General features: G+C 44.7%; 10 protein-coding genes across 10 annotated transcripts; 6 read left to right on the top strand and 4 right to left on the bottom strand.

Annotated features, from left to right (window-relative positions):
• Positions 1 to 1,228: 1,228 nt before the first annotated feature.
• On the top strand, positions 1,229 to 2,517 carry N7495_004880 (C-3 sterol dehydrogenase/C-4 decarboxylase; the record flags this gene model as incomplete). Its single annotated transcript, XM_057207531.1, has 2 exons — positions 1,229 to 1,801; positions 1,855 to 2,517. 2 exons carry the CDS (start codon positions 1,229 to 1,231, stop codon positions 2,515 to 2,517), a joined length of 1,236 nt encoding a protein of 411 aa, XP_057065211.1.
• A 2,139-nt stretch (positions 2,518 to 4,656) lies between these two features.
• N7495_004879 (MDR family MFS transporter) lies at positions 4,657 to 6,678 on the top strand (the record flags this gene model as incomplete). The annotated part of the gene is made up of 8 exons (XM_057207530.1): positions 4,657 to 4,807; positions 4,857 to 4,892; positions 4,947 to 4,999; positions 5,048 to 5,270; positions 5,332 to 5,843; positions 5,893 to 6,214; positions 6,280 to 6,449; positions 6,496 to 6,678. Coding segments are annotated over 8 exons (1,650 nt in total), but the record flags the coding sequence as incomplete, so codon positions are not given.
• Positions 6,679 to 8,656: 1,978 nt separating this feature from the next.
• On the bottom strand, positions 8,657 to 9,130 carry N7495_004878 (EGFR-like transmembrane domain-containing protein; the record flags this gene model as incomplete). Its single annotated transcript, XM_057207529.1, has 1 exon — positions 8,657 to 9,130. One exon carries the CDS (start codon positions 9,128 to 9,130, stop codon positions 8,657 to 8,659), a length of 474 nt encoding a protein of 157 aa, XP_057065209.1.
• Positions 9,131 to 12,988: 3,858 nt separating this feature from the next.
• On the top strand, positions 12,989 to 14,015 carry N7495_004877 (M50 family metallopeptidase; the record flags this gene model as incomplete). Its single annotated transcript, XM_057207528.1, has 5 exons — positions 12,989 to 13,066; positions 13,130 to 13,228; positions 13,275 to 13,637; positions 13,699 to 13,743; positions 13,809 to 14,015. 5 exons carry the CDS (start codon positions 12,989 to 12,991, stop codon positions 14,013 to 14,015), a joined length of 792 nt encoding a protein of 263 aa, XP_057065208.1.
• Positions 14,016 to 14,544: 529 nt separating this feature from the next.
• On the top strand, positions 14,545 to 15,570 carry N7495_004876 (uncharacterized protein; the record flags this gene model as incomplete). The annotated part of the gene is made up of 1 exon (XM_057207527.1): positions 14,545 to 15,570. The coding sequence occupies one exon, from the start codon at positions 14,545 to 14,547 to the stop codon at positions 15,568 to 15,570; it is 1,026 nt and encodes a 341-aa protein (XP_057065207.1).
• Positions 15,571 to 15,672: 102 nt separating this feature from the next.
• N7495_004875 (uncharacterized protein) lies at positions 15,673 to 16,264 on the bottom strand (the record flags this gene model as incomplete). The annotated part of the gene is made up of 2 exons (XM_057207526.1): positions 15,673 to 15,783; positions 15,851 to 16,264. 2 exons carry the CDS (start codon positions 16,262 to 16,264, stop codon positions 15,673 to 15,675), a joined length of 525 nt encoding a protein of 174 aa, XP_057065206.1.
• Positions 16,265 to 16,537: 273 nt separating this feature from the next.
• N7495_004874 (uncharacterized protein) lies at positions 16,538 to 16,996 on the bottom strand (the record flags this gene model as incomplete). The annotated part of the gene is made up of 1 exon (XM_057207525.1): positions 16,538 to 16,996. One exon carries the CDS (start codon positions 16,994 to 16,996, stop codon positions 16,538 to 16,540), a length of 459 nt encoding a protein of 152 aa, XP_057065205.1.
• A 1,092-nt stretch (positions 16,997 to 18,088) lies between these two features.
• N7495_004873 (uncharacterized protein) lies at positions 18,089 to 18,355 on the bottom strand (the record flags this gene model as incomplete). Its single annotated transcript, XM_057207524.1, has 2 exons — positions 18,089 to 18,204; positions 18,256 to 18,355. The coding sequence occupies 2 exons, from the start codon at positions 18,353 to 18,355 to the stop codon at positions 18,089 to 18,091; spliced, it is 216 nt and encodes a 71-aa protein (XP_057065204.1).
• A 4,383-nt stretch (positions 18,356 to 22,738) lies between these two features.
• N7495_004872 (uncharacterized protein) lies at positions 22,739 to 23,868 on the top strand (the record flags this gene model as incomplete). The annotated part of the gene is made up of 3 exons (XM_057207523.1): positions 22,739 to 22,895; positions 22,937 to 23,362; positions 23,471 to 23,868. The coding sequence occupies 3 exons, from the start codon at positions 22,739 to 22,741 to the stop codon at positions 23,866 to 23,868; spliced, it is 981 nt and encodes a 326-aa protein (XP_057065203.1).
• A 1,638-nt stretch (positions 23,869 to 25,506) lies between these two features.
• On the top strand, positions 25,507 to 25,824 carry N7495_004871 (uncharacterized protein; the record flags this gene model as incomplete). The annotated part of the gene is made up of 1 exon (XM_057207522.1): positions 25,507 to 25,824. One exon carries the CDS (start codon positions 25,507 to 25,509, stop codon positions 25,822 to 25,824), a length of 318 nt encoding a protein of 105 aa, XP_057065202.1.
• Between the last annotated feature and the right edge of the window lie 129 nt (positions 25,825 to 25,953).

The raw sequence follows: 25,953 nt of genomic DNA, 5'->3' as shown, positions 1-25,953 counted from the left end.
TAGAGGGAATGAGAATGTATGAAACTAGCAAGGCGAAGTAGATGGAGAGAACTGAAGTGGGCTGAAGGGTAATGGAGATAGAAGATGCTTGTGCCAAACCCCTAATTGATGTCACGTGGATTGTAGTACACCGCCCGACTTACGATGAGTAAGATGAGTTGAATAACTAGTTAGTTTAGTTAGTTACCTTTTCAAGGTTTCATTCTTTAATTTCTTAATGTTTAAAGCTTGGTGAAATCTCTGATTTGTACAGAGCATGATGTAGAATCAGTTTAACTCATATACTCCACATGTTTGATTTAATCAGCATCGACGTTCCTGAAACTGCTTCCCGCCCTTTTTATAGCATCGGTTTCACCACTTTGCGGTTTCATGGATCCAAGAACAGGTGCACTGGCCATTGTCTACTTTGATGACTTTGATAGGCCTAAGCGTGAAGCGACTATCTGGATGGATGCAACTCAAAGTTGGTTACCTAGGTAAGTATAAATAGATACTCTTAAGGGCTATCTTGATCTTGGGCATACAGCAACGTTCAATTGAAAGCACTGCCGACCCAGATAGGGTACCTAGGAAATTATCTTACGATATATACCACTTTCCGTGTAACATGAGGCTGTCTTTTTGAGTGTTGTAGTTCCAATACATAACCCAGGAATTGTATCTGAGCAAAATATAGATGGTTTGACCGCCTTTACCTTCGATAATTCTGTGCCGGTCAATATTGACACTTCATACTTCCCCTGATGTCGTCGACAAGAATATATCTAATTAGTTTCGGGGCAATCAATTGATGATGAGTAAATTTGCAATATCCGGGATTCTATTTCTTACCCCCTTCAAAGGGTCATCTGGGCTCATGCGGAATGTACTTGACCTTGTAGTGGGTTGTTCTAAATACTAAATACTTATTTATATATATACAAATTTACCTATGCATATAACCTTGGAACCTTGGAATACTGAGTACATAGATCGGGATGATTACCACATCCCGAGGTCTGGAAGTCACGTTATTACTCAGAAGTATATTAATATAAATGCATATGTATATGTACTAGAGAGCACCTCGAAATGGCATATTTCTAGTGAAATACTCCAGAAACGGGTAATTCACTTGATAAGCGATAAGATAAGAATTCTTATCACCAATCAGCTGATCCCCTCAAAGCTCCCCTTTTTTTGGACTCCGCATCAACTCCTTATATACCGTAAAGTACTGAACACAATGGCAAACGAGCGCAAGTTGGAATTAGGAAACGTACTCGTGGTGGGAGGCTGTGGGTTTTTGGGGTGGCACATTGTCGATCATCTGTTGAACTTCCCCTCGGAGAACGATCCTAGCGTTGCCCTTCCAAAGGTTCAAGGTGATGCTCGATTCAATTACCCAACCCTGGGCTCTCGATTCCCCAGCTACAAGGCCAATGTTTCAATCGTTGACTTGCGCACTACCAACAACCGCCTCCCTGGTGCCACTTACTATGATGGCGATATCACCTCCGTCGAGTCGATGCTAGAGGTGTTCCGCGCTGCTAAGCCTGATGTTGTCATTCATACCGCCACACCATCTGTTCTCGAAGGCAACAAAACGTTAATGCACAAGGTGAATGTTGATGGAACACGCACACTTGTCCAGGTTGCAGGCGGTGAGCATGGAGATTGGGGCGGCAAGTGCAAGGCTTTTGTCTACACCAGTTCCAGCTCCGTCGTGCATGACACCCAGAGTGATCTGATCAATGTCAACGAGGAATGGCCTCTTATCCGGGGACAGCTGCAGCAGGAGTACTACTCCGAGACCAAAGTGAGTATCTTGGTTCCATATCCTTGAATCCCACCTAACTTTTCCTTCTTTAGGCGAATGCCGAAGAGATCGTTCTCAAGTACAACCGCCAGTCACCCACTGGAATGGTGACCTGCGCTATTCGCCCGGCCGGCATTCTCGGAGAAAAAGACACGACTATTACGCACAAGGTCCTCGAGCATGGCTCTCAGGCATCTGCAAACGTCCTCAAGATGCAACTAGGCGATAACGAGAACCTTTTCGACTTTACATACGTCGGTAACATCGCCTATGCACACATGCTTGCCGCACACAGGCTGGTGGCGACATATAACCGTTACGAGTCCAACCAGAGTGGGCCTCTAGATCACGAGAAGGTCGATGGCGAGGCGTTCAACATCACCAACGACTCTCCCATTTACTTCTGGGACTGCACCCGTGCTATGTGGGCATTGATCGACCGAGTTGTCGAGCCGGAGACGGTATGGGCACTTCCCGAGGGTCTATTGTCTCCTATTGGCGGCCTGGCTGAAACTGTCCTCGGAATCTTTGGCAAGACTCCTCGCTTGACCCGCCGCGTAGTACGTTACTCTTGCATGACCCGGTACTTTTCGGTCGATAAGGCCAAGTACCGCTTGGCATACCTGCCCGTGATTCCAATCGATGAGGGTATTGCTCGTGCTGTCGGATATGTGGTTGAGAAGAAGCGCCAGGATGAAGGTAAGAAGGCGTTGTAATTGAATTTGATAGAAAATTATTGTCAATACCATAATAATGTATTTTTTGCTGCTGTCCCTCTGAGAGATTCGATACCTACATATTGTTCCCCAAGCAAGATGGGATTTCCAACGAGTAGGACCGTATTTATTCGTGATAAAGGAGTGGTACAGCTAACAGAACAAGCCTAAACCTCGGAATGAACGGATCTGCGTCTACTTAAGGAGTGTGACAAAGCTGGTCATTGATCGTCTGATTAGTTGACATGTCATTGAAATAAAGATCAGCACGCAGGTTTTGTATGACACCTGGCAATTCCTGGTGGCTACCTATGGACAATTTAGGACGCACTCAGCTATGATGGGGAAGTGAGGACACAGTCGACTTATGCGAAAGAAGGATTTACGAAGCTTTTCCGGAGATAACACCGAGTTTCCAGAAAATTCTAGATCAAAAGAACACCAACAGTGATAAAAAAATGGGACTGTTGACGCTATATATTAGCCGCAAAGGGCAGCCAAAATGCACAAGAACATTTTACTTTCTTTGAATGGGATCTCTACAGCAAAAGAGGGCTGTAGAGTGGGTATTCTGTTTGGTATGAGAAGGGTATGGTTGTCGATCGTATCTGAACAGACTGCATAGTAAAGTTGAAAGTATGGTGTGTGATAGAGAAAGAAGAGGCAAATTTGAACGTCGTCAACTTTTTGGCATTTGAAAATCTTCGCTAGTCAAGGCAAGGTAAGATGTTATTGAGATGTCAAAGCTCGAGGGAGAATTTGTTAGGAAAGACTGAAACTGTTTGTATTTCCCAATTGTTCACCCCGAGATGATTCAGCTTTTCAACTAGATCAATGATGTACATGCCAAAGTGTATGTCATGATTAACCTATATTCTCCTAACTGGTCTCCAGGAATATTGGAGAGTGTGGGCAAAGCTTGAGAAAGCATTTTGACATCCGGAGTGGATCGAAGAGAAAACTGTTGGAATATCGGACAAACGACACATCACGAATCCCTGTTCAGAGTGCATCGCAAACGACAACCTTGAACAGTATGCATATAATTGTGATGTCCCGTCTTTACCGACCATTCTGTCTTAGACGATAGAACACATTCGTCTCAGACAAAAGAGCGACTTGTAGGATAAATAGCAAGTCCTCACCATGAATGAAGAACCAGATTTTACAACCACTTTGAGAGAACACACAGATATTATAGGGGCGTAAAGCGCAACCTGTAATAGGTGTTAGAAGTGGGGGATAGCCTCTCATCACCTTTATCGAATTGCTATACCTACCGGTGTACCGACAAAAACCTTGGAATATGAGTCTATAAGGTGCATTGAGTCTGCCTTTAAGATAGTTAACAAAATAATTACAAGAGCGATTGAAGTAAACCGATGGACGCTTTAATCCATGATGCGGAAGAAATCACCATTTATTCTCATTATAGCCTAGAGCGGATTCGCAAATTTTTTATCATATCCTAATACCAAAGAATTCCAAGCTTCGATCGTTTGAATCACCGAAATTCACGAAAATTTTTTCTCTGAAACGATTTGATCTTAAAAGCTTTCTTTGCATCACGCAACTGACATATACTACCTCCGTATCCAGCTGGATCTAAGTCGTACCCTCCGCCAGCTACTATCTAAGCCGTACCAACTGCCTTAGATCATTCTTCAACATTAAAATCGTATACTTTCTCTCTCCATTACTTAGGAAATACATCAATGTCGGTGCAAAAATGCTCAACATCTTTGAAAATATGATGGCACTGGTAGTACAACGTATAAGGTAAGCCGATATAATTGACTATTGAAAGATGCACTTCTGCTGCCGCAGCTTTGCCACGAGGTCAATTTCCGCTGTATAGTTAATGACGTCCTCTGCACCTATGCACTTCATTTAACATTAATACACCGGATAGTCGGCTTGATCCAGAATGGTGGGGCTTATCTGATAGTGCAAGATGCGCATCGGATGTCGTGATGGTTCCGCAGTTCCTAATCGAGTGCCCGCTCAATATTATTACGAGAAAACCGCCTAGTCCGTATGTGAAGATTCAGATTAAGGTTCATCGCTTCGGATAATCTAATTGATTTTTCTGAATTCTTGTTGCGGAAAGAAGTCATCGACATTGTCATATATCGCAGTCTTTTCGAGATAGAAAGTGAAAATTCAACTGCAGCAAAATCAATTCGTTCAAAGATGTCGACATCAAACGAAGAAACCGAAGGGCAGCCCCTTCTACAAGACGCAGCCAAAACCTGGAGACCTCCAGCAGGCTTTTTATGGATTCAAATAGGTTGGTACAAGCTTTTCAGTAATATTAATGACGGACAGCTGATTGTTAGCTATCATGTCTGCTGTATTTTTGGCTGGCTTTGACGGTAAGAGATTTGGATTTTTATTATTTTACAAATAGTTAATAAGATTAATTATAGGCACAATTACTGCTTCGACATATGCCGTGATAAGCTCCGAATTCAACGCCTTGGTACATACTTTCCGCGATTCTAGCAACCAACAGCTAACATTCTACTAGCAAATATCTTCATGGATAACGACGTCCTACTTGATTACGAGCACAGCTTTTCAGCCTCTATATGGAAGGTTCTCAGATCTTTTCGGCCGCCGCGCCTGCTTCTTTACTGCAACAATTGCCTTTGCAACAGGCTGTTTGGGCTGTGGAATGGCCAAGAACGTGATATTTCTAAATATAATGCGAGCATGGACTGGTATTGGTGGTGGTGGATTGATGACAATGGGTAAGTCCAATGAGAGCTTGATAAATAAGTAGAGCTTGTTGATGTATTGACAAACAACTAGCAACCATTATAAACTCAGATTTAATCCCCTTCAGACAACGGGGTATTTACCAGATATTTCAGAATGTAAGTTACGGCTTAGGCAGCATATCTGGAGCATCGTTTGGAGGTTTTCTCGTTGAGTCACTGGGCTGGCGCTGGTGTTTTATTATTCAAGTGCCAGTCTCACTCATTGGGTTGGTCTTAGGGTATTGGGTTCTCAAGTTTCCAGCGAAACCAGTTGGAACTCAGCCCAGGGGCCTATGGGATCAGATTGATCTCCTTGGGGCGTGTCTGCTTGTCCTCGCCCTATCATCCCAATTGGTCGGGTTGAGTTTGGGCGGGAATGAGCTTCCATGGAGTAGTGTCTGGGTCATACTCTCCTTGCTCGGAAGTGTAGCATTTATCGGGGCCTTTTTCTTTGTTGAAGCAACTACCAAGGCTGTTCCCTTGATCCCTCTGAAGATGCTACACGGAATTTCTCCTATCTCCACTCAGATCACCAATATCTGTGTCGGGTTATCCGCATATGCTGTGAGTCATTACCGCGTTATTTAATAGTGTGCATAAATAACACCGTCAGTTTCTTTTCACGCTGCCTTTGCTCTTTCAGGTCATTCTACTGGATAGTCCCACTAAAGCAGGTGCCCGCTTGGTCATTCCATCTCTAGCCACCCCACTTGGAGGACTCATTGCCGGCATCGTCATGTCGCGCTGGGGTAAGCTAGCTCAGCTTGTTCGAGCTGGTGCTGCCTTAATGTTCATTGGAAACTTGCTGGTTACCCTACTTCGCTTCAACGACTCAGAATGGAAGTATTTTGCATACATCATTCCGGCCAATCTTGGGCAGGGCATAGTATATCCGGGGATCTTGTTTACCTTTCTCGCTGCATTCGACCATAACGGTATGTTGAAAATCTCAAGCATAATGAATATTATGTTCCAAATTCTTATAACATACTTCTTCCAGACCACGCTGTTTCCGCATCGACCGTGTATCTTATTCGTTCTCTCGGAACAGTTTGGGGAGTCGCGATTACCTCTGCAATCGTTCAAAACACATTGAAATCGGGCCTTCCAGAGGCCTTGATTGGGATGCCAGACAAATGGAAAGTACAGCCCATCCGTAAAGTCATATTGGTATACTCACGAACAATCGCTGACCGATTTCTTTATTTTTCATTAGTTAATTGAAGAGATCCGCCATTCCGTCTCCGCTATTCATGACCTTCCACCGGATGTTCAGATGGCTGTAAGACTTGTTTATTATCGAGGGATTCGCCTCTCTTTCGCAGCTTCAACCTCATTTGGTTTCGTTGCGACTTTTGCGTCCATCTTCACTCGTGGAAAGGGACTGGATCGTGATTAAGATTAGGTGGAATTTCCACAGCTGGAGAGTGGTACAACTGCTCGGTCCAATCAATTAAGCCTCAATATATTGCGACCATCCACTTCAGGGCAGATCGGTACATATTGTGAACACTGAACTGCGTCCTGACTCTTAACTTCTGGGAATGAGGAGTTGGATGCATAGATAGGAGTCAGACATATGCGGTAAAAGACCTCAGGAAGAAAGGATGATGAATTATGGTCAAATCCTTGGAAGTTTACTTTTAGGTATACAGAGAAAAATTGACGTGGGCACTAGAGACTGAAATGAGATACTAAAGTTAGATGCATGCTGATTTCACTCCTAGCTTTTCTCCAGAGCTAGCTAAGTGAAGGTAGAAGCCATTATTCTTGACTAATACTTATGGTATTAAAGCCTTATTCTCTGTTTTATCAAACTGTTGACAAATGACAGTTGAACGATATACTTCCATGTATGGATCGGTCTGAATTTTACAGTGACCAAAGCGTATTTACCTTGAGTTTGTGAAACTCAAATTGGACCTCCAGCGAAAGTAGCCTCATAAATTAATAAGCATACCACTACCCCTTCCCGGTATAGTCCTAGATGAGCTGTCGGTACAGGAAGTTGTGGACCGTTGCGTAATACGATATTACGAAATCTTTAAGGAATTTTCACGCTCAACACCTCCCCTGGTTCGAAATGCAATGACAATTGGCCTTCACCATGATCCTCCCATGCTTCCAAATGTAGCGAAATTTATCTTCTGGAAACTGTGCTTTTATCAAGTCGTTTGAACTACGATGGAAAAATGCTAAGATTGTTAATCGCGTCCAATTTGAGATGAAATGCAATGAAGCTATGCAATTAAATGAAGCCCATTACATTTACCCAGTTTTCTTTTTCCCAATACGAAACCATGGAAATGAATACACTCAGGGCATCACCATGCTAATCATGATCATCCTTCAACTCCAGGGCTCTAGGGATGCTTCTAACGGGTTCGATTGATTCAATAGAGCTAATCGGCAGTAATACTTACTTCTGCAGGCTATATAATTCTTTTACGTACACCATGAAACCTTGGAATCAGAGGGAGTGGACTAACAGCCCTGTCAGAAGTAAGTTGTAGGGTATAGAAAGATTCAGGAAGAAAACACTCAAGCGACATCTCAAATGGGAGTTTGTTTGAGTTGGCGGTCGCCGAAATCACCTCCCATTCCTGCTTCGGGCACGAGGAAGGCATAACCACCCACTGCCTAGGGTCAGGTGATAGGCCTTCAGTATTATATAGCAGCTTCCTTATGAAAATATAATTCCCCATGCCCCCAAGAAAATCTTTTTCCTACAGCGTCGAAATTATTTGTTCTAGTTAAGATCTCCTCTGTTTACGCAGCCTGCCTCTTCCGGCAGGAAGTTCCTTTATATCTCCCATCTGGGTCTACAGTCTGTGCACCTAGTTCCGAGTGGGCCTGTAGCCGCTCGTTCCTCATCAGCCACCCTCGCCTCCACCTTCAGTGGAGCGAGTGGTGTCCTTCAGTACCACAACTTTAACTTTCTCTTCTTTTAGATACTACTCCCAAATCTCGTACGAGATAGTTTAGTCTCATCCAAAATACATATCTGGGAGAGACTCCAAATTAGAGTGAGAAATCTTAAGATAAATGTGGCTGTAATTGGTATTTTCATTCATCAAAAATATAAGAAAATAAAATAGGAAAAACGAAAACATACAACAGTCAGGATTCGCATGTGGTCACCCACCATACTACTGACTGACCGGCGTGTGGCTTAAGTACGGCTGAGCGGACGGGAAGCCCTGTTCTCCACACCCTGTGGTCGTATGTGACAGTGGATTGTATAGCAGAGGTTAGATCGCGTATCATGAGGTAGAGAGACCCTTTAGATGTTGGGTCCCTGTAACTTATAACTTTGGGTCTCGCCGCCTTTCAGCGCTAAGGTGGTGCAACCTGTTGATCATGTGCATGTCTTATGATCAACTATGCCTCCCATCAAGTTCGAAGGGCTCATGATATGAGGCAGAAAGAGGCTTTGTCAAACCTTCGATTTCGTGAACAGGATCTGAATTCATCTTATGTTGTTGTTCTTTTCCTGTTGCAGCTAGTTCAAATTCAGAGTTGTCTCTAAATACGGTGGGATTAGCCACTAGATTAGATTGATCTTGTAAGCTCACTTCGCGTTTCAGTCTTTTCTGCCGGCGAATATAGAGAAATATAAGCGTAAGCAAGACCAAAATAACTCCTAATGCCACACCAACCCCGATCCCTGCTTTAGCTCCAGATGACAGGCGCGATGAATATTCCTGTGATATAGTTGTAGCTGTAGCTGTAGCTGTGGCCGTGGGAGTGAGAGTTGAGAAGGTGGCAGTGGCAGTGGCGGGATGAATGCTGTCACTTGATTGCCAAGCAATAATAATGCCATAGGCATTCCAAAAACCAGTAGTATCCATAACGCCTGGTGTAAATGTAGTGGTCTCAATGGTGCTGACATAGGTCAAGGAGGTGTAATAGGTCTTAGTGGTTCTACTATTGGTCGAAAAGGTGAAATAGTAATGCACCTTTGTTGGAGGAGACCACTGGCAGATTTCCGTGGTATACAATTTATGTTTTGACATCCCTCCCGGTCGCGTAGAAAATACCCAGAGACTTGGTCTACAACAATAGTTAGCTAAACATATTATCTAGTATAGTGGGGAGCCACCACAGCGACACTGTTCCGACTATGCTGTCTAGAGCATTCCCGTTCCACTAGGCATACTCTTGGAAATAAAGATAAATACTCACAAATATTGAGGACAGCAATTTCCAATTGTTTTGTACTCATTCGATACTTCCGTTGTGAAATTAGAGGCCATGATCCAACCGCTTGGACATATTCCAGGCGAGAAGGTACTCGATGGGGACCATCCTGACGGTAAACATTGAGTGGTATTAGTTGGACCCAAGTGCATCCAGGTACTGCCTGAACTTTGAGCTCTCCATAGATCAGAGAGACATGCACTTGGTTGTACGAAGTAGTCGTTAGGGGAAGAGGAGCCGTTGTTATGCTTGAAGTTATAGTTCTCATGCTTAGATGCGAATCGAATTTTCGGAGGCGGTAGATAAAATTCCTGGGATAATCTCAAAAAGAATAGGAGAAGAAGTCATTGGAGCTAGAATGGTCTTAAATCCCATCTCCGTCGCAAAAAGCCTTACCCCCCTGAGCTGGTGTAGTATTCCGGCTGACCTGATTGGCCGGATTCATTTCCAGCCAATCTGCCAGGTCTGCCATTGCACGAGAAACGGCTCCCCTTGGACTAGAAAGTGTGGTTACACCAACACCTCTTAATGGCTCAGGTCAGGGTATTTGATAGATCAGATTTCTTTAGGATATTTCCCCGAAGATACATAAGACGGGCAGGACTCCACTTTGAAGCCACGCTCTATACCGTATTAGGCAGGCACCGCTAGTGACTACAACTCAGCTGTCAGCCAGTCCCAGTCGATACTCCCAAAAACGCTTCTCAGCCAGTCGATACTCTTACAGTGCACTCCCTCTCTTCCCACCTAGTCCCATGATGAATCCCCACTTGGAACTTCGAGTTGAGACCGTCCCGAAAGGTTGTCGAGGACATCATCAGGATAATATGGAAGTGCCATGTTTGCATTGAAAGTACAGGGCAGAGTCAAGGTCCAAATCTCAGAGATACCACCCTAAGCCCCTTTCCCATCATTGAGTTACGTGCAGGGTATAGTCATCCTTTGGTGAGCCTTCTGTTCTAGATCTTTGGTTTTCCAGCTGATCTTAGAGTGCATATAGGTTCATCTAATACATCCAGTTTGGCCCCAAGGTTCCGCTACAGCCGCAAAAATAAATTCAGCTGTATATACTGTGGTATGGCAGTGTGGTCGCGTTAGTGTGGTACTTCGCCATATAAGTGGTCTTATACCGCGTACTTAGTAGAGACTAGTGTAATACAACACTATTTCAGCGTGCGATTGGCCGTACCAAACTCTGTTCCAAAATCTGTTCCAAACTCTGTTCTAAACTCCATCTCCTACTATAACTGGGCCAATAGAGAGTGTTCCAGCTACCCCTCAACCACGGCATGATGATGATATCGGGAGCATTATCTCTGAAATCCCTGAGACGCCAACACCACCATTAGACACACCGTCGCCGTCGCCACCTTCTACTCCAAGAGCTCAGGCTCCTGCCTCCCGCGATGAGCGTCTTAATGCGCGGTTATTACGTCTACAAGGCTATAGCTATGCAGAGATCTCTGATCAGATAGGTATCACATATCGTCAGGTGCAGCTAGCCTGTAATGACTCCCGTCCGACTCCCCGTCGACGTCGTGGACAGCTTTCTAAGCTGTCTGAAGCGGAGTTAGATGATATTGAGTCCTTCATCTGTTCTTCTGCATTAGCAAGACGGATGACCTGGAAAGAGCTTGTTCGTCATCTATCCCTTGATGTCCACTGGAATACTCTCCGGTATTCCATGAAAAAAGAGGCTATACTAGATGTGTAGCACTCCGGAAGCCTCCTCTTTCCGAACCTACTCGCCGAGCTCGACTTGAATGGGCTCTAGAGCATCTACACTGGACTCCTGAGCAGTGGAAGGAGGTCTTATGGTCCGATGAAACCTGGGTTACAGCAGTGTTTCATAGGCGAATCTGGGTTACAAGGAGGCCTGGAGAGGAATTAGATGACTCCTGTCTCCGAGTATGACATCAAAGGGCACCAGGATGGTTGTTCTGGGGATCCTTTTATGGCTCTAAAAAGGGACCTTGTGTGTTTTGGGAGAAAGAATGGGGTACGATTGATGCTGCGAGATACTGTGAGAGGATTGTGCCTCTTATAGATGGTATGGTAAAGTTGGCTAGTATGGATGGGATTGATCTTTCTTTCATGCATGATAACGCTCCTGGCCATAAGGCTATAGCGACAGTAAACGAACTCCGTGGCCGCGGAGTTCGCTTATTGAAGTGGCCAGCATTTTCTCCTGATCTAAACCCTATCGAACAGATATGTAACTGGATGAAGGACTGGATTGGGGACCACTACCTCCAAACCGACATAAAACTAACATATGATGAACTGCGTGAGGTGGTAAAGGAGGCATGGGAGGCGGTGCCAGAGGCGTTCCTAGAGCGTCAGATTGGTCTGATGAAGGAGAGGTATGAAGCTGTTATCGCAGCTCATGGTGGACATACCAAGTTCTAGTTCTAGTTCTAGGGTAGTTTAGTTGAATTGAATAAATGGTGTTGAATTGGATAAACGGTGTTGAATTGAATAGAATAGTATGTAATTTATTATATTATGTGTAATATTAGTGTTTAAATATAATACGCGGTATTTAAAAGTGGCAGAAAACTAGCTCTATAGTGGGGCTTGGAAGTACCACACTAACGCGACCACACTGCCATACCACAGTATAAGGGCCTAACCGGGGTTGCTGGGATGCACTACATCCCAATTCATTATCCAATCAAAAGTGTCAAAAAGTGCGGGAATTAGTGCATCCCATTTACTTTTTAGGCTCGTACGAGGCTGAAAATCTCAGAGGGTTGAAATTACTATAAGTTCCATAATATTTTTTAATTTCAAGTTCATACAACATCAGGAAAGGTTGTGGTGGCTAGCCCTAATTTTAGAGATATTTTGATGGGGTGCGGTCGCAAAGTGACAATACATAGACGTTATATAGGAACAAGTGTATATATGAGACTCCGGTAAACTCTTTCTGCCAGGATATTGTCACCGCCTTTTAAACTAGTAAGCCTTTTGGATGAATACAAACGAAGCCTCTAGATAAATACAAACAGGCAGGCAACATATATGTAAATAGTCTCTAGCTACTCTCAATTCCCACTCTTAATTTTAACCCTCAATTCCAAGTTCCAACATGGCTCAATACTTTCAAATGACCGCAGATCAAATTTCTACTTGGTTGCAATTACAAATGCAAACTATTCAGGCTCTGTCAAAGCAAGTGGTTTGGGACCCACTTTTAGGTGTGTATTTAAGCCAGATTACGTTCTTATAAGAAAGGAGGTTCAAGAATAAGGATGCCTAAAGGGGGGAATGTGACTGATGACGAAGCTTGTGCGGGGACGAATGAAACAAGGGACTGATTACGCTAGACCTATCAGGGACTCTCAAACATTCAAACAAATCAACGGAATGCGCGTCTTTTCTTCACAACACATCTTTCATGAGCAGTCAGTTAGTCTGATGGCTTGCCCCATTTTCACCGATTCTCAGGTTTCCATAGATTTGAATATTTTTGGTCCATCCGCCAACCCCTGCTGGGTCCTTTTGTCATGCCTGTTTTATACTCAGCCCTAGGAGAAGGCTACTCCCTCAATAAACTTGCCTCACGCGGTCTCACAGTCAACCACGTACGCCTGTAATACATTCAGCCCTTACTCGATGATGTCCGCTAACTGTTGACCCTGATTTAGACGCAAGCCGTAACCCTAGGGGTGATGCTAGCATATGTAGTGGCTATAGCGTTACTATGGAATATACCGTATATTCGCTGGTCCTTGTGGCCCTTCAAGGTAAATCATTCTTCCCTCAAACAATTCAATAAATCTAACAAGAAAGATGTTGGTCATTGCATTCCATGAATTCGGCCATGCTATCACTGCCGTTTGCACTGGTGGAAAAGTGAAGTCGATCTCACTTGATCCACATGAAGGTGGAGTGACCCATATGCAGGGTGGAATGAGTGCCATTACTCTCCCAGCTGGTTATCTCGGGTCTTCCGTCATTGGGGCACTCTTGATCTTCGCTGGATTTGATATTGTGGCGAGTAAAGTGGCTAGTATCTTTCTTGGTGTTGGCTTTATTCTCACAATCTGGTGGGCCCGAAAAGACTGGCTTACAATCATGACTATCTTCCTTGCCGTTGCCTTGTTGGTTGCGTGCTGGTTTATTGCACATGGCGAAGCCTTGAGATGGGTCGTGGTAAGTTCTCACAACACATTCTGACTCATTCTTGGAGTTGAGATCTGACTGTAATAAACAGCTCTTTATTGGTGTTATGTCTGCTCTGTATAGCGTATGGGATATTGTGAGACACAAACCCCTCTTCCCCTTTGAAGTCGATTATTCCTTGCTGATCAATGGTTGTTACAGTGCGATGATCTTATTCTGCGAAAGGTGAACACTTCAGATGCCAGCGTTTTTGCCAGCAAATATGGCGGATCATCCCAGTGCTGGGGGGTGATATGGTCCCTTATTTCTCTTTTGTTCATGGCTATTGGTATTATTGGAGGAATAGCAGCTTTCCCTGAGTCATTCAGCCAGCAGGAGGCTGCTTCGAAGCATGTTATGCCCACCTGACAGATGGTCATTAGTTATGAAGCAACTTTTTTCCAACCTTTTATCATGGTGCTTGCCACAGTTCTCTACACTATTCTATATGAATTCCACATGTATTCAGGTCTGAGAAGGGTCCAAGAGAGGCTTATTACCGCCAGTCATTGATATAAGACTTCACAGTCTGCAAGCTGAGCAGAACCTGTTCTATGACATTTTCGCATTCAAAACCTTGTGAGGTAGTCTCAAGCTATACTATGTACAACCCCACTTCTAGCTTAATAGCTTCAACAAATAATTCGGCCAATTGATTCCCGATATCGGACAACACCGATACTTGTCCGTGATTTAATCATCCCTTGCATCTTGACGAATATTGTGATACATCTTGCCGACCGCGCAACTGGGGACATCTAGATATTAATATCATAAGAAGAACAAATCTTGCCAACTAGTCTTCCTTTCACTAAATAGCCATCAGTTTCTAGAGTTCGACAAATTTTCCTTACACAAAGAATCTGTGAACGAAGAGGTTTCTTCGGTGACACATACAATGGACTCAACTTCTCCCCCACGTTACCTCCTCATCGCAAATCCTCGAACTGCATCCAACCTTCTTATCCGAATGCTCAACATTTCGAACCAGCAGAACTTGATATCCAGTGATAACCTCAGCGGGTACTATTTTATGCCAATTATAGAACGGATTAGAGAGCTGGGAATTGAATTGAGCCCCCCAGCCGAGTGGAGTGATGACCAGGTAATGCAGGTTAAAGAAAAGTATCAAGAGTGTTTCAGGAATCTGCAGTCGCTGCTCAAAAAAGCCGAAGCGACCCAGTGCTCCGTCTTTGTAAAGGAGCATGCCATATTTCTCACAATGCTTAAGACTGCCGATTCTCACTCTCGATTTGGATCCTGGACTGCAGTCTCACTCGAGACATGGAGTAATGTGTCCAGCTCACAGTCGTCTAATCCAACCTTTCTCCCCGATGAGTTCATGCGCACATGGATACCAACGTTCTTAATTCGCCACCCAGCTCTGGCTTTCCCCTCATTTTATCGGGCAATGAAAGACAATAAAACCGCACCGGAATTGACCGATGAGGCCACTCGTCTGGACGGATTTTGGAAGCAGCGTTTTACACTGCAAGGGATGCGAGCTTTATACAATTGGTACATACAGTCACCAGCAGATCGCGCGCAATCACCCCATTCAGAAGATATCAACACTCAGTGGCCAGTTGTGATGGATGCCGATGATATCATGACTGAGCCCAAACTAGTGCAAAAATATGCTCAGTTAGTCGGCATGGATCCCTCGCTTGTGACACACACATGGGAAGCTACATCTGAAGATCTGAAGCTTAGGATAAGCCCGAGCTTCAGAAGAATGCTTGATACCTTACTGGCTTCAAAAGGGATCGACATGGGAAAGGTGGCAGGCAATGTTGATCTAGATGAAGAGTCATCAAAGTGGCGACAGGAGTTTGGAGAGACAGCTGGAAAGGTACTTGGAATTTTTGTCATGGGTGCAATACCCGACTATGAGTATCTAAAGGCACGTCGGCTCAGGGCCTGATTAGCTTTGGGTGACATTTTCCTATATGAACACGGCATCTGAATGAACATCCCATAGCTTTAAAATTATCTTTGTACAGATGCGCACTATCATGACTCCATATCACTCTGCATCCAGCTCTGCAAGCAGGTCAATGAAGTCCTCATCGCCTTGCTCAGCCAACTTTTCGAACTTGGATCTGTTGGCCACCAGCCACTGTGGCTCATCCCCCGTCTACCTCATCGATCAGTATTTAATTCTGCTATCCGAGAAGCTGCTACACTGAAAAGAAGATACTGACCTTCGGCCGCGCAATCCCAGCTTCGAGTGCCGTGGTCAATGCCCCCATCACCCAAACTGTCCGAAGACTTTTTTCGCCATCTTTACCAACAATCCGTTCCCATTCACATACTACTAGCTTGCAGTGGTCGATGTAGAGCTCATTGGTTCGGTTTTCTCCAGCGCGTGTCCGAATGATAATTCGATTAAATTTACGCCGTTTCCCGCCGCGGAAGACTACCTGGTGGCTAGCATCGATAAACCGGACATTGACGAACGTTTTAGGGGTATTGAACCCTGACGAATGTAAGTTTGTCAGGGCAGCTGCTAACTCTTCTTGGTCAGGGAAGCTAAGGGGGCACACATGTTCAACATCATAAAGCGGCATGGTGAAGTGTACTAGATTTGGACGGAGAGTTGAAGCAAACCCCCGCATTTGAAAGGTATTGCGGTCTTATCATTACAAATCTGGGACTCGTATGACTGGTTGAGATTGTGCCCAGTCAGCGCTTGTTGGTGAATATTATTTAGTTATTAAACTTGATTGGAGATAGATTATCAAGATATACCGCATGAATTAGAGCCGAAGCTCACGAACGTTGGAAGCTATAACTATGTACCCAAGTAGGTACTCCGCCGACTGTGCATGTATGTCAAGTCCTCCACCCCGAAAGCTTGGAACTCCAATTACCTTCTTCTTCATAAATATTCATATGACTCCATTCCCAATCACACCGATCAAGATACCGCTTCTCGCTCCTCCAGACCGGACCCAATTTGTGCGCCAAATTTTCTCATGTAGACCAAGAGCCGTAATCAGCACGAGAAGGGCAAATTGCGATCCGCACTCGACATAGATGTCAAGCTGGCCAGTCTTGGTCAATGTAAACGGCCCATCAGAGGAAAAGAGCGCAATCACTTGTGTATCTTCGTCCACCAGCTTATAGTCCCTATGCCTTTGGCCGAGTCCGGAGGTCCGCTTCCAGGTGAATTTCCGGGGATGATCGCCGAACATTGTCTGGAATGAATAGTGTGCTGCTATGAGCCCTTCCCGACTCAACTGTTCCCATTTCATGGTAGGGGGGAGTTCGGGTCTCCGAGTCCAATCTCGGTATCCCATGATAAGTGTCGATATTTGCAAATTCCAGCGATAGGCGAGTCTGAGCATGAGCCAACATGGAATTTCAAGTCTGGTTTCCCAGGTTTCAGTTGGGAGTTGACCACATGATAGATATGAGTATTGTCGACAGCGATATCATAGTCATGGCGCAAATAACTGTGGGTGATAGAGTATGATAGCATTTTTTTTCCAATCTTGGAAGATAGAAGATTTTCAGGTATGGAAGGTTGAATGGTCAAATACGGAGTGTATAAATTATTCGATAGCAGTTACTAGTGGGCAATTCGCTTTCTTGAATGTTCATTGTCAAGCAGAAAATTAAAGGCTGATAGATCTAAGCCCCCAAGATAGAAGTTGTAGACCAATGAAATCCATCTATGTGGAGCTCGGGAGCCTCCCGAAATATCTTTACGAATATTACCGGATGCGGTTAGACCAAGTCGGCACATCAAAGACTTGGCATTTTTTCACGATTGTTATTTCCACTGCTAGGATCATGTCTGGTTTCCATATGGTCGGCCACCCTAACGAGGAATAGAATGATTCAATCTACAGAATTTATGAGTTGATCCGCGTGTATCGTGACTCTCGGCGGTGGAGCTCCCCTACTTCTTGAATCTGGTGAAGAACTTTGCTGCTCTAGCTTTGATATAGTCGAAACACCCTAGCCTTTTTCAATCAGCAGGATGCATTTCAGAGGTTTGAAGACGTATATACAAGCAAGTTCGTCCCAACATACTGTATTGACATTATATAAGAAGTGCATTAGGCCACTTCTTATCAACCTCATCTGCTAAAAAATCAATGCGTACAACTTAGATTCGAGACGCCCTAGGATGGCCTCAGCGCATTCTGATGCAGCAGGTCTTCTTCTAGTCTTCTCTTTGTCCTTCATCCCTTTGTTTGACTATACCTATTTGGATTTGTTAGCAGCTTATACAAGTATAGCGGAAGCTCTTTGTCAGTTGACAGGGAAGACTTACAACGCTATTGACTACGGTGGTCAATTATGTTGTATTAAGTGATGAGCAGGAGGTAGGCTCTAATTTCCACTACTTTTGACTTTCCACCTAGCAGCCGGCGTTCTGGGTCGTGATACCACTGGTTGAAATCATCGTTATCGAGGACCCAGCGATATGATTATTTCAGCAGTCCGCCCTTGGCTGCCTCAATACGATCTTTGTCATCATAGGAGTTGGTTATGGACAGGTCACGCAGACAGTCTTGGTTTTCTGATGTTTCGAAGCTATCTTGAACTTAAAAACTCTGAGTTTGCCTTCTTGTAGCATAGCTTTCCAATAACCTACCACTGGAGGAATTTAAAAGTGCAGTGATAGTGCCATTATGTTGCCCTATTTGAAGGCCAGAGTTCGGGCCAGTGATAGATATCGTAGAATCTGTAGCCATGGTGGAACGGAATTTGTTAGCGTGTACAGTAGAAACGGTCGCCCTTTGTTGCACTAGATTAAGGAGCTCTGGTCATTTGTCATGTAGTCTTAATGTAGTTGAAACCTATGAGTTCTAGCGCCCTTCCCCTACAGCCTTCCTACAGTTAGTCACCTGCCTACCTGCATAGTTAAGCGACTGAGACTACATGAATAGCGACCACACTGCATAGAATCTCGTGGAATCACGGAGAATATATTGCGGCATGTGATTTCAAGGTTTATTTCGATCGGATATATTGTCAAGTCATCGTACTGATTCCAAGTTTATGTAGTATGTTTATTTAGACACATCATCCCGCATTAAGTCAACTGTAGCAAAATGGCATCTCACCTCAAACCCCGCGGTTCGAACTTATCCATCATATGATCCAGAATAACTCACTAACTACATCAGAAATAGCCTATGCCGCCAACTGCAGCAAATAAATCATTATGGATTAAGAGTTACATTGAAAGTTGGATTGAAAGTTGGATTGAGAGATGGATTGAGAGATGGATTGAGAGATGGATTGAGAGATGGATTGAGAGATGGATTGAGAGATGGATTGAGAGATGGATTGAGAGATGGATTGAGAGATGGATTGAGAGTTGGATTGAGAGTTGGATTGAGAGTTGAACTGCTTAGTAGAGAAAAAGATTAGGATTTAGGCTATTTATTTAAATAGATGATGAAAAGTTTTAAACTAGACTAAATATAATCATAAGAAATCTATATTTCAACCTCAACTATTCCTTCCGAAACCATTTCTGCTCTTGGGGCCCAATCATATGCACCATGAGGTTTTGTACAAATACCTAGAATAGGATCTATAGATGATTCATAGTGTACAAGTGCTCGCTGCCGGAGAGCCTTGTATACTATGCGATATGGTTGGCCCGAGTCCCCACGAAGATGTAGGAGGGGATTTTCAGGGTCAAATCCAGTCCCCGTAAGTTGTTCTCCAATCTCCTGAAGCTGTTGTTGACACCAGGTAAGGGTAGCTAATGGTAGATATTCGTTGCCATCCCACTCCGGTATATCTATTTGTAGCCTTTATAAAAGATCTGGATCAAATTGTTATTTATGATTATAAATGCCTTCTTGAGGGAAATTGTAGTTTAGAATAGGCTTCCCTGGAACACTGTTTGGCCGGTTTCTTTGATTTCGAATTGGATGAATGTTCCATACTTCAGTAAATGATTGAATATGCTGTCGGATGATAGGCATATAGATTGCAAGAAGGGAGACTTGCTCTGCAATATTATCCTTTGAGAAAAGCCTTCATCTTTTAGTTGGTGGAAGTAGTCATAATAAATATGAGTACATGATGATACTAGCTGCCCCCACCATGATTCAATCCTCTGGTTCTCGGTGCTTCGGCCATAGAAGAAGCAGTCCTGTAGCTGCTGTACCGAAGCTGAAGCTGAAGCTATAGCTATAGCTACTCTTGGTGATATTGTTGGTACTAGAGATGGAACTGAAGCTGGAACTAAAGCTGGAACTAAAGCTAGAACCGAAGTTGGAACTAAAGCTGGATCTGAAGCTGGATCTGAAGCTAGAACTAGTTCCTGAGATCCTGATTGACGTAGAGAGAAAAGCGCATCAGCTAATAGCATGGCTTCAGAGCCAAGATCAGAACGCAAATTCCGTGGTAGAAAGCCATTCTCTGAAACACAGTTTAGATATTGAAATAATACACTAACCGCTGTTCGAGAGCTTACTCCCACATATATCTAGATGATAAAGCGAGAGTAACCATCGATAGCTGCATATATCTCAAATCCAATTTGTTCAAGCTTTATATGACCATCAACATGCCATATCCAGTTTGGGCCAGGGCAAATATAAGCACCTTTTCGACGTTGAAGCCCTAAGCGACGTTTTTCAATAGAATTTGGATTGATCGTTTTATAGATCTTAGCAATCCTATGCCTAGGAGAAGTTAAGTAAATAAGTAAATAAAGAGAGAGAGAGAGAGAGAGAGAGAGAGAGAGAGAGAGAGAGAGAGAGCTTACCCTAAAGATTTGCTGGAATGCTGTAGACTGAAGAGCAGTGAAAGGGATATTATCCAAGACTATCCATCGAATCAAATTCTCCTCTAATGCCTCTAACATAGATTGACTAGTTTTTGTCCGAAATATAGAAACAATAGATGCTTGCTGAGTTACTGATGATATCATTGATCCATGTTTTTTCATCAGATGCGTTTTCATATTAGAAGTTGATGTATCTCTCTGGAAATCTAAGATCTTCCATTATCCACAATTAATACATATAATCTCTCGGTCCTGTAACGGCCATTTACCCCGTTTATGATGCCAGAACTTCCCTGGAAGACTGCGGATTGTAAATTGACTCCAAAGGGCTTGGATTTTGGATTTTGGTGTCTTGGGCAAAGAAGAGTCTAAAGGAGTAGACACTGTAGAAGAGGTTGTTTCAGGGAGTTGACTCGCTGAATTATTCAGAGATAGATTCATCCTCATCTTCATCTTCATCTAATGGGGAGTGATAACATGGTTGCTTTTTGATACAATCACTAGGATCAGCTTCCTCATCACTACCATCATTTAGAACAAAGTAATCCTGTCGTGGAGCACGCCCACGACTTTCTTATTACCCTCGCCGTCGAATTTGGAACTCTAAGCATCTGCATGTCGATTAATATCATCCAATAAAATGCACAGCTTCGTTCAATCAGCATGCCGACAAGAAGTATATGAAAACGGTGTTGCATGTCTACATTATTGTCTTTTTCCTGACCTTTATTATTTGGTGTCCATTTTATAAATGGCCAATTTTAGTATGTGAACTATAAATCTCTTTAGAGGTTGTACATGCTGATATATCGCGAAAGCTCCTAGTGAATGTAGTTCAGTTCTGTATAGGAGTAGCTATTTTGTGCCTAAGTAAGCTGTAGGAGGTAAATGTAGTTATATCTTGCTCGAGGCAGCTCTGTTTGAGTAGCTAATCATAATTGCTAAGTGCTTGCTGAGTGCTTATTGGATATTCCTGATCTGTTCTGTGATGATCATGAGCAGCTCCGTGAGCCTGAGCCTAGACTGAAATTTACTCATTAAGCCTGATCCTGAGCGCCCCCATAAAAGTAGCGGCGCCTGAAATAGGAAAGCCTCACCTGGCATGGAAAAATGGTAGGTAATGTTACCTAAGTACACATCTCCTATCTCATTATGAGGTTCAAATGGCTCGCGGAGCATGGTGCCAACCCAGAAACTAGGGCATGCGGAGCGGTTGCCTTAAAGCAATCTATGTGGATGAGTCAAGTGATGAAAAAAGTGATTGCTGAATGGGTAGCAGCAAGAAGATCGGAGCAATAAAGGTTTGAAAACCGGTATCCTGGTGTTGACTGCGATCTACCCAATCAATCAATCAATACTCTATTCACCTGATGCAGCCTAACTAGTAGCGTATGGCTATGCAGGCGTTTCCTCCGGCGGAAACGAGAGTATTCCAAATGCCAGAATGTCAAGATATTAGATACAAAGGAAATATGGCTTCATGCCATCATAAACCGAAATCTCTCTTTAAACCAAAATGCCCTCCATGCATAGTATCCCGTAGCTCTCCCACAGTAGCCCACTTCCTTCGTTTCCCCTCTCCACTTTCATAGCATCCTCCTCCCCTCGTTTCGGCCCTTTTGTTGTTCGTTGAAGTTGTCAATTTGTTCGTCCTTGGCCTCTGGGTAGGCCGCGGTATTGTCGTTCCTGATACCCAGTGTCTTCACCACGCTGCGCCACTCGTAGCCAGTTGTCGTAGTCCCCTCTAGCCTAGGTCTTCGTCTGATTCAGGGTCTGCTTCAGAGTCGGATCCAGCGTCTATCTGTCTAAACTGCCCGAGGAGACCTGTTTGAATCATGAATTTCGCCACGTAGCGGGTGACCTGCGAGTTCGATACCAAGGCATCGTAATCAGCCATCTTGTTGGGCTCCAAGTCCGTCCGTGCCCGGATCTTGGTCAAAATCTGCCTCCTCAGACTCGCGTATAACGGACACTGCAGGAGAACGTGTTTCGGCGTTTGAGACCCTTCTTCGCAACTACACTCATCCGAGTCGGCTCCGTTGATCTTAAAAAGGAAGTGCTTTAGGGCAATCCTCATTGATCGCATCTAGATCATCACGGCAGAGTATGCTTTCGGCAACCCTTCGAATCTCCGCAGATTCTTCTTTTCTGGCACCTTTATAAGCCTCTGGTAGACATGTGCATGGGTTGGGTATGGGTCGAAATTCATACCCATACCCATACCCAACCCAACCCATATACTCTGATGCCCCCGGACCCAAAGAAGGAGGATGACCTATTGGCAAAACCATCTCGTGCAAAGGCAGATCAGAGAGCAATCTACGAGATGACTGAACTTGCTCGCCGTCTCGGGTTTGAGTCCACGGAGATCGATGGGTTAATTAAGAGTTCTCCCGATCATCAGATCGCGCGGTCGGCTCTGTTGCAGGCCCGAAAACCAGATCGGTATCGATATGACCGCGAGCAGTTCGATATCCTGATTAGTCAGATCGTTGGTTGTTTTAGATAAGCTATTCCTGACCAGCCCGGCCACCAGATCTTCTCGCGGATAGTATTGTGAAGCCGCGGGTTCGTGCCGGGGTGCCACAGACACGCACCCAGAAGCAAGATAACGGCTTACTCTTCCTAGATTATCTACACACAGATGTTGAGGTTACCGACACCATCACCAGCTTCTTCGTCCGCCGTTGTGTTTATTTTGCATTTTTCGGAAAGCCTGCACAGAATGGACTGGCTCCTGATGGAGACCTACTTATGGGGGATGTGCCTCAGTTGCCGCTATTTGTCGAAGAGGACGAGCCATCTGATAGCCATGTGCCGACCCTAGCTGCAGCTTCTTCAAGTGTGCCAACTCGAGAAAGACAAGAGGAGTTACGAGGGGATGGAGCTCAACCGAGGGAGGCGCAAAGCATGGCACCCCAGCAACTATCGAGGAGCGAGAATGAACAGGGTCATCTGAGGCGTCGGCGAAGGCGTTAAGCTCAGATATGCAGGCTAACTTCACGCTGGGCGAGCGAGAGGGAACAAGAACCCATCGAGTAGAACTTACCGAGCACAGAAACCCCAGATGAAGATATGTCAGACCAAAGCAGCCCTCGTGATGAAAGCCTTTCTCTTAGGGAATCGAATATCAAACTAGCGCCGATCAACTTGGCAACGGCTCCTACATATGATTCCAACAGCTCTACTGGTCCTGGCGATACAGATGCTATCAGTGACTACATGAGGATCTCCATTAAAGCAGATAGACCTGAGCAAGATCTGGACGAAGGACCTTTGATCGTTGTGCAACAAGATGCTCTCAATGATCAGAAGATGGCTAATAATTCACTTCAGCTTACCTCCCCAGAGTCCGAGGCAGACCATTCGTCAAATTCCGATGGCTCTCCCAGACAACCAGCGTTGGATGCATACCTTGCCAATTACGGAGAGCCCAGGAAGAGCAGGAACTATTAGAAGAGAAACTGAAGCGGGAGCGGCTTAACGAAGAGCTAGGCCTGTCCAACCAAGGGCAACTGCCTCCTAAGGACTCGCCTCGATTTAAGGATAGACAATCTTCACCCCACTGGCTTCTGGTAACGAGTCAGCAGCACCATTGCACGCGGACATCAAGGACCCAACTTCTGCTCTAAACGTCACTAGTCACGATCTATCGCCAGTTTCCCTCCGTGAAGGGCAGCCAGAATCCACGGTGGAGAACACGAATCAGATAAGGCCCAGTTCCCCGAACGTTGTCAGAAAGCCCTCTAGTCACACCTCTACCGCTAATGATTCCAGGCCTGGAGCAGCGGTCTCGCCTCAATCACAGCAAGGGCCCGTCGAGATTCAGTTGTTGGCTCTTGAAAGAGAACAGTGGAGGCAGTCAGATCGTCTTGTCGTAGATCCGTCAGACACATCGCCGCTAGAGCAACTTGCGCCAAAATATTTACGGAAAGGATATTCACTGTACGATGCATATCTTCGAAATCTCCGGCCAGCCCAATGTTTCTGGGCGGCCACCGTCGATGGCGAAAATTCCATATTCATGATTTCCGAGCATGAAGAGCGGGAACTTGTCGCTGCAGGCCGACTCATCAAGGAGAGGCAACTTCTAACAATGACTTCCCAAGCCCTAGGTAGGATAGAAGGGGAAACAGGATTGGTCACGCCCGGTCGTTCTGTGGAGCCAAGAATATCATAAAGACCAATTTAAGCAGACACGGCTACTATGTAGCTCGCAATAAGAGACCGTTAGAGCTATGAGCGATGCCACCTCGAGAGAAAGCTCTTGGAAAACTCGTTGGACTGAGCAGCATGTCTTGTGTTTATCTTTGAAATATGCAGCTCTTCTTGTAGGCCTGGCTGTAGAAATACATGTATATAAATATTGTTCTGGGTATATGTTTTTGGGAAGGTGGTGTACTCGGAAACCCGGAATAAGGCCTTTGCTCTGAGAGCCCAACCCTCCTGAGAGAATCCTCTTGAGAGGAATTTAGACCTGTGAATCCCGACCGGAGAGCAACAGCCAGACAAGAGCGGCTAAGCCATATGAAAGCCCTCTTTGTACTGCACCTGTCCTATAACGGTCGTCCTAGTCTTAGTCTGCTCTGGAGACGGATCGGGCCTATCCGGATTTCACTCACCTGTTTCCGGTGAGCAGGAATACTAATGGCCCTTGATAATATGCCTTACTTATCCCTTTTCTCATATTAGGTTGCACGTCACCTTTTAAGTCAATGATGGTAACACTAATGGTGTTATCTAAGTCCTCAACGAGAGATAAGCATTACAAGACTATTATGGTTGAACGGAGCAAATCCTCCGAGTTTGCTGTAAATTGTAGCTGGATAAAGGGGTCGCTGCAGCAGTGATGCGATACACTGCAGATCGCAGTGGCTTTCTATTCGTCAGTGGTTGCCTAGACAAGTCAGCCCGAGACAGTACAGGGTGTTAGGGGAAGAAAGATCAAGTGATCTGACATCGACCCCACTCAGCATCTTGTTTCTCTTCCTTTCCTCTCATTTCTCTCAAAGCTGAATTGTCTGAACCATATCTTACAAGGCTTGTTTTAGTATATAAGTAACCATTAATCCATATCCTCAAGTGCCAGTGAAAATGAACCAACCTTCTCATGTGGAAAGTCTGACTGAGACGCTGAGAAACTTTGGCTTAAGTGATGCGCCTGAGGATTCAGAGCACTTGTTATTTAGACCTCAAGCAGATAGTGGATTGGCGTTGACGGCTTTCGATCAAATTCCCCGCTACCTGTTTCGGGTCGCCTCCCCCAAATCCACCGGAACAACAAATGAGACATGGGTTTGTTCAGAGTCAACCTCCCAGAACAGAAACTCCTATACGGATGGCATTTTCTTCGACTTGAATATTGAGAAGCGGACGACCATAGCTCGAACACTCAACCTGCATCTTCGGTAGTGGCAAAAGCGCGGCCTGAGGGACAATTTCGTCTCATGGACCAGCTCATTGCTCTTCGCAATTCAGTATATCTACTACCGACATCTAAGCCACGAAGATGGGTTGAGTTTAGAGCAGATAAAGTTATAT

The sequence above is a fragment of the Penicillium taxi genome (genome assembly GCF_028828555.1).
Source record: "Penicillium taxi strain IBT 34144 chromosome Unknown utg000003l_segment0_segment0, whole genome shotgun sequence".
Classification (NCBI taxonomy): domain Eukaryota; kingdom Fungi; phylum Ascomycota; class Eurotiomycetes; order Eurotiales; family Aspergillaceae; genus Penicillium; species Penicillium taxi.
The sequence above is the reverse complement of the archived record's forward strand: the minus strand, read 5'-3'. Positions and strand labels throughout refer to the sequence as shown.